This window comes from Gymnoscopelus microlampas (genome assembly GCF_963454915.1).
Source record: "Gymnoscopelus microlampas genome assembly, chromosome: 9".
NCBI lineage: Eukaryota > Metazoa > Chordata > Actinopteri > Myctophiformes > Myctophidae > Gymnoscopelus > Gymnoscopelus microlampas.
The window spans coordinates 53,214,126-53,227,101 of NC_139946.1; the positions used below are offsets into that span (position 1 = coordinate 53,214,126).

The following is a 12,976-nucleotide window of genomic DNA, read 5'->3' on the forward strand; positions in this document are numbered from 1 at the left end:
AAATCAACTGTAGGGCTCTTATTTGTACCTGGTCTTGCCCCCCTTAGCAGCACAGCTCTCGTAGTAGAACAGGAAGTTGATCTCGTGGACGCCCTCCTGGTCGGGCCCTCGGAGCCAGAGGGGCAGCTGGACCGACTCCCCCGGCTGCAGGGTGCCTCCTCCTCCTCCCCCTCCCCCGTCCACCGGTATGTCCACCACGCTGGACAACGTCTGACCGAAGTCCTCGGCCGACACCAGCGTGGTGGGGGGGGCCGGGCCCGTGGCCGAGCCGCCGGGGCCCGCCTGGGGCCCCTCGCCGGGCGTGGTGGCCACGGTCTTGTAGGCCGAGCAGTTCTCGGCCGAGTCGGGGCTGAGCGGGGTGAGGGGCGTGGTGCCGGCCCCGCCGAAGGTGAAGAAGTCGGGGTGGGTGGAGGCCACGCGCAGCCCCCGCATGGCCACGGGGCTGACGTTGCAGAACTCCACGTACGCCTTGCGGATCTCGCCGCACAGCAGCGCCGTGGGGAACTGCAGGAAGAACACCTGGTGATGGAACGAAAAGACACACTCACATCAGAGACCCCGACGAAGACCTTTTAGGTCGATAAGCGTTGGTCTAGTGTTGATTTTGAAAGCAAATTTTGATTTAGTTTTTAGTCATAGTCTTTTGAATCAAATTTTTAGTCATATTTTAGTCATCTGAAATGTTTTAGTTTTTGTCTAGTTTTAGTCGACTAACTAGTATAATAGATTTATATGAATACTACACTGTTTCCTGTATGATTGTAGTTATAACTTATACGAGCCTTCTACAGAAAGGACATTTGCTCACTCTGCAGGTCTATTTACAAACTCACAGTGGTAGACAAACCATGTTCTCACCTGTTGGTATCCTGTCAGAGTAACTATTTCTAAATAGAGCCATGTATGACTCTGTCCACTAACCACACCTCCAGCTATTTGTGTTCTCTTCTTGTTGTGTATAAAGGAGACACAGAACTGACAATCAGGAGGCTGCATGAGGCAGTCTCCGAGAGCTCTCGTATTGTATAATAAATATGTTGATTCATTCCACTCTACCCTCTGTTGGAATTATTTCCTTTATACTGACGGAGAGTTTATATTTTCCATTACACTAGTCTAGTTTTAGTTGACTAAATATCATAGATTATAGTCGACTAAACCTACAGTTGATTTAGTACTAAAATGTGTTTTGGCGGTGCCTTGATGGGGCCGTAATGACCAATTTTACACTTGGTTGCATGCTGAAAATAGCCGATCTACAAGTAGATCGGCTATTTTCAGAGCGCAACACCTGCTTTTAGTTCTACTGGATATCTTCTCCACTAGTCCCTCACTAACACTTTAGTCTAGTTTTTATTTGTCGACGAAATTGTCAGTATATTTAGTCTTAGTTTTAGTCATCATAGCTTAGTTTTTATTTAGTTTTTATTTAGTTTTCGTCAGTGAAATAAGGTAGTCGACCAACATTTTTTGCCATAGTTTTAGTCGATGAAATCAACACTGCGTTGGTCACATTGTTTCCTTGCTCAAAATAAATCTTGATTTTTTTTTTTCATCAAAGACAGAGTGCCTTTGATTTATTTTCTTTGAAAGTCTGCAGTCCACACCACTCGGGAGTTAAGCAGAGCTTCTTTGAAAAACTTTTTCGCTCATATGTAAATCAGTGGTTCTCAAACTTTTTCTGGGCTCAGCTGCAGGTCACCTCGGTAAAGAACTTTTTCCAGCCACGGAACGGCTGAATTACTGCGGTTGTTGCGTTATCGCACCTTACATTTATGTCATACAGTATTTTGGTAATTACGTAAATAATGTGTTTCCATTAGGACAGATAGATGTGTTGTGAGTTTGTTGATCTGCTATTTTTTGCAAAGAGATTTTTGGTGTCGATGGAAAAAGAATGCACCAAGTACAGTGCAACTCAGGTCAGTTTGACAGCTTCCGTTCTCGGCTTTCGGGAGGTGTAGTTCCAGACTCTAAATAGTAGTGGTTCTCAACCAGTGGTCCGGGGACCACCAGTGGTTCTTGAGGGGGTTCCAGGTGGTCCCCAACTAAATGATGGAGAGTTGGTAACCAAATGGACCCTTAGGCTATTAGATCTTTAACTCTTGAGAGTGTAAAATGAAATGGTAGAAATGTTTCATTTTACACTCTTAAGAGTTAAATTATTGTTAAACATCCGCATTACTTAATTAAAGAATTGTTATTTTGATCAATGTTTGCCTGTTGTCTCTCCTATGGTACCAACATCAATACAGCATGGAATTGTGGACAAAATCTCATCCAACGACAACAAAATTCTTAGGTCTTAAAAAGTCTTGGGCTGAATCTCATCCAACGGTGGTCCATGGCTCAAATGCCGAATAAATAATAGACCTTGATATGAAAAGGGTTGAAAACCACTGCTATATAGCATTCAGAGATTGTGGAATAGATGTCCGCGAGACTACTATAGCAGGGACATGGCTGGTGTTATGACAGGGTACCTCTATCAGGGACATGGCTGGTTTTATGACAGGGTACCTCTAACAGGGACATGGCTGGTGTTATGACAGGGTACCTCTATCAGGGACATGGCTGGTTTTATGACAGGGTACCTCTAACAGGGACATGGCTGGTGTTATGACAGGGTACCTCTAACAGGGACATGGCTGGTGTTATGATAGGGTACCTCTATCAGGGACATGGCTGGTTTTATGACAGGGTACCTCTATCAGGGACATGGCTGGTTTTATGACAGGGTACCTCTAACAGGGACATGGCTGGTGTTATGATAGGGTACCTCTATCAGGGACATGGCTGGTGTTATGACAGGGTACCTCTAACAGGGACATGGCTGGTGTTATGATAGGGTACCTCTATCAGGGACATGGCTGGTGTTATGACAGGGTACCTCTAACAGGGACATGGCTGGTGTTATGATAGGGTACCTCTAACAGGGACATGGCTGGTGTTATGACAGGGTACCTCTAACAGGGACATGGCTGGTGTTATGATAGGGTACCTCTATCAGGGACATGGCTGGTGTTATGACAGGGTACCTCTATCAGGGACATGGCTGGTGTTATGACAGGGTACCTCTATCAGGGACATGGCTGGTGTTATGACAGGGTACCTCTATCAGGGACATGGCTGGTGTTATGACAGGGTACCTCTAACAGGGACATGGCTGGTGTTATGACAGGGTACCTCTATCAGGGACATGGCTGGTGTTATGATAGGGTACCTCTATCAGGGACATGGCTGGTGTTATGACAGGGTACCTCTAACAGGGACATGGCTGGTGTTATGATAGGGTACCTCTAACAGGGACATGGCTGGTGTTATGACAGGGTACCTCTAACAGGGACATGGCTGGTGTTATGACAGGGTACCTCTAACAGGGACATGGCTGGTGTTATGACAGGGTACCTCTAACAGGGACATGGCTGGTGTTATGACAGGGTACCTCTAACAGGGACATGGCTGGTGTTATGACAGGGTACCTCTAACAGGGGCATGGCTGGTGTTATGACAGGGTACCTCTAACAGGGGCATGGCTGGTGTTATGACAGGGTACCTCTAACACTTCTCGAGTTTGACCCAATGAAGAGCCTTGGCTCGAAACATTGAAGCAGATGAGTGTGCGGGTTTGGGTTTATTCTCTTTCTTCATACCTCTAACAGGGGCATGGCCGGCGTTACGATGGGGTCCAGGCGGCGGTCGGGGCCGTGGCTGACCGTCATCTTCTCCTCTTTGGTCACGTTGAGCCGCGGGCCCTGGATCTCCAGGTCCTGTCTGCCGCGCACCGCCAACTCTGCCATCTGCTGCCCTGGAGGAGCCACAACCACATCACAACACCATCTGCTCAGTGTCACGGTGAACAAATAGCTTCCTAATAGCACTACATTGTTTGCTGTGCGTGCCTTGGATGCTAGTAGTACGCTAATGGTTTTCGGCGGATTTCAAACTTTTGTATTTTGCCTAGAATGACGACGTCTCTAAAATAGGAATGCCAGGTTGTTTGTGGTTAAATATGTTAATTTTCGGGGTATAGAATTATTGGGAAATACTGATATAGAAAGTTTAAAAAAAAGATGTTCATAACTCTTTGTATAGTTGTATACAGCATATTTCAATAACATGTGTATGGAATACAGCAAAAATAAAATCTCATGAATGAAACATTTTGTTTATTAGAATGTCTAGTAGTGATGCGCGGGTTGACCCGTAACCCGCGGGACCCGAGTCAGAATTTCGGAGGCAATTATGCGGGCTGCGGGTGAGCGGGTCACGCGCTCTCACACGCAAAAAAAATAAAAACAATAACATGCTCTTGTGTTGTCTTTATTCCTAATAAGAATAAGAATAATAACAATAAAACAGTTTGAATACACTTGGGGATTATTTTCTAACCATGATTTTACGGAATAAAAAAAAAATCGTGGGTCGTGGGGCGGGTTGAGCCATAGATTTATATATGGGTTCGCGGGGCGGGTTGAGGCGGGTTGGGTTCCGTGGCGGGGCGGGGCGGGCCGGGCCGAGTCATGAAAAAACCCGACCCGCGCATCACTAATGTCTAGGTATGAGCGTTTTAAACCTATGTTCTTGCTGTTCTACATACAGCCAACCAGTTGAAGAAATCACAGATTGAGGCGTTAACCTTTGCTTTTATGAAATATCAGAGATCATAAGGGTTTTATGGAAGACGCTTCTGAACAGTGAACATGTATTCTATTCTGATGCTTTGACTAATCCAAACACTCTTTAAACGCTCTTTATTCTATTGCTGGTTTGACCACTTCGAATACTCCTTAATCTTAAAATAACTATTAACCGAAAATAGCCGATCTACAAGCTCACAACACGTCGCAGCGCGACGTGTTGTGAGCTTGTAGATCGGCTGTTTTCGCTGCACGACATGCTTCCACAGAAGACATGCTGGCTTCTATGTTATCTAAATGACTGAAATCAAGTCGACAGGCGACTGAGAAATGTAATCCATGCAGGTGGTTGTCACAAAATACTATAAAGGTACAACCTGGACAGAACACCATTTGGAAACAAACCACTGGAGTGAAACCATATACTGGTGGTCTGGCATGTTTAGTCCATTGACTATGACTCACAGGATACACTGCTGCTGAGCATTTTCCTAAAACATAATGCTTGTGTTGGATGTAAAGCAGGTGCGCTTCATCTACTGTATGTGCTTCTTGAGCAGTGAGTGCTCAGAAGCAGAAAAAATACTATCTGAAAAACACCCACCCAAGTGGAGAACAGCAGCACTCCAAAAACAGACAATAAGGCTGAGACGCTGAATCTTTTTAATCTGGCTAACGTGTTTCGGGCCATTAGCCTTCCTCAGAGCAGATAAAGTGAGTATACATACACACGTGGATAGACGGGAACGCCCACTAACATCACATCCGGTTTTAGCACGGGGGAAAATATTGAGTTTGGCTCCATAGAAACCAACGAGCTACAATGCCGAAGAGCTGCTGTGTTACGCTCTTACCAGGCGACTCAATCATATAGCTGTAGATATCTTGGTACGCAACCGGCCCATTCTGATGCCGTTTAATTTTCTAATCTATAGTTCTTTGTCCTTTGGCAACAAGGAATCAATGTAAGACATTGCAATTCATTTAGAAAATCATTAAAAACTGTGTTATGCGACTTTGGTGTTCTACGTCGCATGACAATATTTAACCTAAAAATGTCACTTAAACTTCAACTCATAATGCAGTTTGTTTGACTGTGGAGAAAGCCATTGGATTTCCATTCATGTCAGCATGATAATCAACTTGCAGAGACTGGCTTTAGATAGCTAATCCATCATGACAAGTTTCATTGTGTTTAGTCTGTGTCAGAGTTAATTGACGTAAATTGCTTTTTAATGCATCTCAAAGTGCAGATTGAAACCACTTAAGTCCATGACTTATTAACCAACCCCATTGTGATCAGCCAACACTGACTCAATTATTCAGGTTCCATGGAAATGTTCTAATGGAAATATTAACATACTGTACGTGACATCTAAAAATAATATTTCATAAATTAATATTTATATAAGATATCGTTGCTGTCAGGCAGAAACCTTGTATCTCCATATTTAGACTTTTTATATTTCTTAGTAAATGCGCTACTTTGTGCAAGAGAGAAAATGTTTTTTTTTGTTTTATAAATATTGAACCAATGGAAAGTATTAACAAGAGCTTGTAAGAGCTAAATAACTACATTGGATCCATTGGATCTTGTAATAAAGAAAGTCAACCGTCAGTTACCTTCACTGCTATTGGCCGTCTCTCCGGCGGGGGGGCCGGCCAAGTTGTAGGCCACGCCCAGGATGTTGAGCTGGCCCGTCTGGTGAGGGAGCAGCTTGAGGCGAGCCTAGAGCCGCGACGGAGGAGGTCAAAGGTCATTATTTTTTAAACGTGAAGAGTGATGGATGGATCAAAGCCTCGTTAACCCATTAAGACCTGGAACTGTGTCATTTTTAGATTTGAGCTAAAAAGCATTATTTTACACTTTGGGCTATTCAAAAACAGCAGATATACAAGCTCATAGCGCGGCACCGAGTGCCGCGCTATGAGCTTGTAGATCTGCTATTTTTGAAAAATCGTGAAAATGTGTGCAAATCTTTGAATATATATATTTTTAAAGCGAACATTTTTAACTCAAATCTTTGCTTCTGGGGGGTCCCTGGAACAACATATTTTGATGGGGGTCCGCGGCCAAATACATATAATTTTGGGGGTCCTTGACATGAAAAAGATTGAGCACCACTGATATAGAAACATACGTTTTTCAGAAAACTGTTGGGATTTAGGAGACATGTAGAATCGGTTTCAGGTCTCAATGGGTTAAAGCCATAGGTTGAACATAAATTATGGTCTCTGTCGGGTGGAAACCTCATATGTCCAAAACCTTTATTTTTCAGAATTTAAATTCAAAAATGGCAAAAACAGCAGATTTACAAGCTCAAAACGCGTCGCATCATGCCGCGTTTCAAGCTGGCAGATCTGCGATTTTTTATGTTTTTGTGTGACTCTGTAGTATATGATCAAGTGGGGCGTTAGTTTACGAAAAAAAAAACTGAAAAAGTTAAAATATGGAGATAAGAGGTTTCTGCCCGACAGCAACGATATTGTAAACGATGGCATTGGCCACAGCAACACAAACAAACATGTACACTGACTGAGGCTTCTTGCTGACTTTCCAACTATAGTATTCGACAAAATATGAACAATTCTAACACAATCCCTCTAAGAGGGATGGACGCTCAGGGTGGTGTGGTTAAATGACACCAGAAACTATCCCTTTGTGCGTCTCCTCTACACGTCATCCTCTGAAGCTTAATCCCTTCTATCCGTTTCAATAACAACCAAAGAGAGACATAAAAAGATGATATTATCTAACACATGAGAGAGAGGGGGAAGTGAAGAGAGCTCACCACTTTGTTCTCCTCTGGACTCATATGGAACTCTGGGATGACCTCTGTAGTGATGAGGTCATCTTTCTGCGACGTCTGCAACAAGATAGATGAGGCAGGAGGAGGAGGGGTTACACATGTTTCACCTATTTTCCATTTAACCAGGGAATTCTGCCAATGAATTACGTTGCATCCTACACTATTATTGTGGCATTCATTGAATTCAAAGTTAGAGCCTTTTAACCCATTTAGACCAGGAAAGCATCTTGCGTCATTTTAGATCTTAAGATTTCTTTGGCTATTCAAAAGATACCGAGTGCCGCGCTATGAGCTTGTATATCTGCTTGTAGAGCTTCAATATATTTTGAGATGGGGGTCCGCGGCCAAATACATCTCATTTTGAGGGTCCTTGACATGAAAAAGTTGGAGCACCACTGATGTGGCAAAACACTGTCAGGATTTAGAAAACATTTTTAGAACATTTTAGATATGTATTTGGCCGCGGACCCCCCCCCCCCCCCCCCATCTCAAAATGGGACCCCCCAGAAGCAAAGATTTGAGCTACAAATGCTTGCTTTAAAAATATATGTATTCAAAGAGTTGCACAAATGTTCAATATTTTTCAAAAATAGCAGATCTACAAGCTCATAGCGCGTATGAGCTTGTAGATCTGCTATTTTTGATTAGCTCAAGAAATTTTAAATTACACAGATGCGTTCCATTTTTTTTTTAATATAATAGAAATAGCCAATCATCATTGGTAACATATGTGATAGGAAGTGAGAAAGAGGCCCAATTTATTTCTAATATAGCTGCTGTGCATAGAGCCTATTGACAAGCTCACAATGCACATAAGGACACCTTGTGAGCTTGTACATCGGCTAATTCTGTTCTTCTTTAACCCATTAAGACCTGAGGCGATTCTTAAAAATGTTTTCTAAATCCTAACAGTTATTTGAAAAAAAATTAAAAAAAGATATAAGATATAAGCTCATAGCGCGGCACTCTGTGCCGCGCTATGAGCTTATATATCTGCTATTTTTGAATAGCAGATATATAAGCTCATAGCGCGGCACTCTGTGCCGCGCTATGAGCTTATATATCTGCTATTTTTGAATAGCCAAATAAATCTAAAGTGACACAGATGCGTTCCAGGTCTCAATGGGTTAAGACATTGTATTGTTTCCCCTTTTTGGTACAGTACGGTGTTTTCCACTGTTGCTAAATGTTTTCTGACCGTGGGCTCCGACGCCTCCCTCTCATTGGTCAGGGACTCGGCAGAGGACTCGTCCTCATTGGAGGAGAGGTCCTTGGGTGTGAACCTCCACAGCAGACACAGGCTGGTGAGCTCCAGAGGAACCTTCAGAGGGTTCTGGAACATCACCTCCACTATGATGGGCTCTACAGTACAGACAGACAGACAGACAGACAGACAGACAGACAGACAGACAGACAGAGAGGTTATTGTTGCTGTCGAGCAGAAACCTCTTATCTCCATTTTTTTCTCCTTCAAGTGTTGAGGGGTCTCTTACCTTCCACCACAGCCAATGGGAATCTCAGGTTGTCCGTCTGGCTGTTCAGACAGCACTGGGTGGGCTGGAAGGGCACGCCGTGGACCGCCCGGTGGGCCGCCGTCACCGCCTGCTCCTCCAGGTGGCGCCACATGACGGCCAGGTCGCGGTCGTACTCCTGGTCTAGCGACACGTGAGTGGCCGCCTGCTTCTCGCCTAGTGCACACACAACCGACCAATCAGATGAGAGAGAGCACTCGCAAAGTGGAAAAAAGAACATTGGAGAAGAAAATGGCCGACACAAAACAGTTTTAAAGCTGCAATTCTAACGATCCCACGCATATTCCAATGGATAAAATCCTTTGCTGTCGAGCAGAAACCTTGTATCTCCATGTTTTTTGTCACACTACAGTGTCACACAAAAGCCGATCTACAAGCTCACAATGCGTCACGATTCGACGTGTTGTTAGCTTGTAGAGTGGCCATTTTTTGAGTGGTGCCAACCACTCCTACATTTGACTTTGTCCGTGTGTCCGTATGTCCGTCCGTATGTTTGAGCACGGCTGATTGGTCATGCTTCACGTGACACGTGACAATATGTTGTCACGTGTCACGTGACAACATATTGTTGCTGATTGTTGCGGATGCAACCAGTTACACTTTCAAAGGCACCACTCTTCACACTGGGTGTGATTTTTAATTGTTTTTAAGTGAAACAGAAAGTGGTTAAGTGTGTAAGTGTCAAAATTCTACTACTGAAAGCCTGTTTGGGTCGGGGAGATATTATGCTTTGAGCTTCATGCAATATACCTCTCATCAACCAGTAGTGTTCCTATCTGACAAAACATCTAAATGTCTCAGCAGAAGAGCAGGGAGACCCAGCTACAACCACTGCAGTTGTCAAATAAGAGTTGTATTCACTGAAACGTTACGAATTGCAGCTTTAAAGAGGCCATTATTTCACACAAACATTGTGTCACAAAGAGTGTGTCTAAAGCAGCAGTCACACTCAGTACACACGTGCTTACTTGTGCTTTCTTTCATTGATGTAGTAGACCATGAGGCAAGTACAAAAATATATACAGTACAGGAAAAGGAAATATACATTATATAGATTTTACATAAAAAACAAGTGTGCAAATATTCAGTTAAACCGCTTTTAACTGGATTTTATATTTTGGCTATTTGGAAATAGCAGATCTACCAAGCTCACAATGCATCGTATTGCAACGTGTTGAGAGCTTGTAGATCTGCTATTTTCAGAAAATGTTGACAGATCTTGAGGCTTTAGGTTATGGTGTGTGTGTGTGTGTATGTGTGTGCGTGCGTGCGTGCGTGCGTGCGTATATCTGTGTGTGCATGTGTAAGTTTTACCTTCTGCAAGGCAGCGTTCGTGACCAAAGTACACTCTAGTGGCGGAGCTGTGAATGCAAGGCAGAGGCAGCTGGGGCAGACCCACTTCACATCCACCTGTTACACTCTGAAACACACACACACACACACACACAAAGTTGTTTCACTTGTTTGTATTTTTCTACTGCAAGAAAAAACATTCACAAGCTCAAAACACGGCGCTTTGCGACTCACAGTTTGCAGTAGAATGGTCAGCATTACAGGTAGAACAGTGCATCTCTACATGCAGTACATGGATGTCATCTCATCACCTCACACCAAGTCTAGAGTAGAGACAATCTAGAGCTCCTTGGGAAATGCTGCCCTCTGCTGGATCATTGCATTACCCTGCTCAACATGGTGACTCCTGTTGAAGACTGCCATAGAACTGATGGTTGACAAACAATTGTCCAATCACTTCAGTTCCTTTAAATTGTCTAAAGGAAAATAAATGCCTACGGGCTCAACAATAGTGGGAGCTGCACTGATCTCATTCCCCCCAGATTCGGCACAAACATGGGGAAGAATTCATTCTTCTATTATGCCACCAAAATGTGGAATGTCCTACCACCAGACATCAGGAAGTCTGACTCCCTCCCTACCTACCCTGCTTCAAAACCACCATAAAAGAGCACCTCTATGCAAGGACCACAATGGAAACAAGTTCTCAGGGCTTTTTGTGTTATTGTATTCCCGTACCTCTGTACTTTTTACAAACTGTTAATAAAGTATTCAATCAATCAAAGCTAAAGTTTAGATTTACACTACACTATGTAACATCTGGAGGATCACAGCCTTTTAGTGTGAAACAGTCCCACAACTCCAGGAATGAATAATAATACTGTAATGCACAGTGGTTTTCAACCTTTTTTGCGTCAAGGACCCCCAAAATGACTCATATTAGCCCACAGACCCCCCATTTGAAAAGATATGCCAGGGACTCAACCACTTTTATTTCTTGGAGGTCCCAATCTACACTGTATCATCGTCGTTAGTGTTCATGTAACTCTGAGAGTGTACAAATTTGTACACTCTCAGAGTTAATTAGGTTCCTAATTAGGTTCCTAACTATTCATTTGGCTGGGGACCCCCTGGAACCCCCTCAAGGACCACTGGTGGTCCCCGGACCACTGGTTGAAAACCACTGCTGTCATGCTCTCCCAGCTGGCCTGCCCCTGGCCTGCATCCTCTCCAAAAGCTCATTAAAGCTGCTGATGCCATTCTGGACTTGGAGAAATTCCAAGACATTTTATTGTTCCATTTCCTCCACTTGGTGTGCAGGTCATTCTGACTGGCTCCATGGTTTGCTACTCAGATCCAAGTCAAGACACTGGAGATGATCTGTCCGAGTACACGGTGGTCAAGATCAACCTGGACACATGGATTGACCTCTTTAGTTTGAGGTTACCCACGCACCCGGAAATAATGTGATCACAACAAACCCAGCCCTGTCCGATCTAATGTGATTGATTTACATTTGTATTAGGCAAAATATGTTTTTTTACGTTCTTGGCAGTGAATGAGTTAAAGGATTTATTTGTTTTTTTCTGCGTTTTTGGCGAGAAGAAGCTACATTCAACAGCCAATAACTAAAGAACGGAGGTTTGCGGTGACACGCTTACTTTATCCGAGACAAGCAGAGACACTTCTCTGACTTTGGCGACACTCGATGTGTCGATCGTCATAGTAAAAATGCTCAAAAACGCTGGCACTGGCTGACTTAATTAATTAATTAATTCTGCCACTCAATAAGTTAATAAGGACATTAATCATTGTTTTCTAACGAGGTGTGTCAGTGAGGTGAGGTTTACCTTGTACACGTAGAGGTACTCTCGGAGGAAGGCCCCCTGCTGCGTGGCCGTCTGCTGGCTGTCGTTGCTCAGGATGTGCCTGAAGGCCGACACGGCGTTGTCCAGCTGCCGCAGCGTGAACGACTGCCTGCCGATGGTGAAGTTGATGTGGTCCTCGGCCAGCGACCAGCCCTTCCCCTTGTACACCTGCATGGCCTGGCAGTAGCACCGCAACGCGTGTCTCTTCTGAAAAACACACACAATGAACACACAGATGGTGAGACAGAACCAAGGTAAGGAATGGACCCACCTGGTTATGTAATACTCTCTGTCTGTCTGTCTGTCTGGCTATGTCCCTTTTGCGCCCAAATATAGATATCTCTGTAATCTGTCTGTCCTTCTCCCTTCTATACCCATAAATGGAGATCCCTGATGTCATCAGTATATGGCCATATATGGGTATGCCCATATATGGCCATATCGGTCGGACTGGCGGTTATGGACAATCACTTATCACTCTCTATGGTACCTGTCCTGCCTTGCTAAAGCAGTGTCTACAGCACCCACGGAATAAAGCATAATAAAATCTCAAGACTGAAACATTTTGTCAGGCCAAATCCTCTAAACAATTAACACAGAATGTAACATTATAATGTTTAGGTTATTGTCATTCTAAACGTATGTTGCTGTTCTACATACAGCCAACCGCTTTAACCTCAGTTTTTTTATGAAATATTCATGGTTCATGTTTTTGAAAGACGCTTCTGAACATGTTTTCTATTGCTAGTCATTGTCAGTTTGACCACTTCAAATACGCTTTGATCTTAAACTTAACGATTGAAAATAGCCGATCTACAAGCTTGTAGATCGGC

The 12,976-nt window shown here is 43.8% G+C and overlaps 1 protein-coding gene across 3 annotated transcripts in view; it reads right to left on the minus strand.

Annotated features, from left to right (window-relative positions):
* The window catches only part of trappc8 (trafficking protein particle complex subunit 8), an 83,330-nt gene that overhangs the window by 34,978 nt on the left and 35,376 nt on the right, over positions 1 to 12,976 (minus strand). For all 3 annotated transcript variants that reach the window (XM_084066755.1, XM_084066754.1, XM_084066753.1), the window contains 8 exons: positions 12,126 to 12,350; positions 10,297 to 10,402; positions 8,944 to 9,138; positions 8,649 to 8,812; positions 7,433 to 7,507; positions 6,264 to 6,369; positions 3,654 to 3,808; positions 29 to 519 (listed from right to left, as the gene is read on the minus strand). In XM_084066755.1, coding sequence (XP_083922881.1) covers positions 29 to 519; positions 3,654 to 3,808; positions 6,264 to 6,369; positions 7,433 to 7,507; positions 8,649 to 8,812; positions 8,944 to 9,138; positions 10,297 to 10,402; positions 12,126 to 12,350 — 1,517 coding nt within the window. The remainder of the gene's footprint in view (positions 1 to 28; positions 520 to 3,653; positions 3,809 to 6,263; positions 6,370 to 7,432; positions 7,508 to 8,648; positions 8,813 to 8,943; positions 9,139 to 10,296; positions 10,403 to 12,125; positions 12,351 to 12,976) is intronic.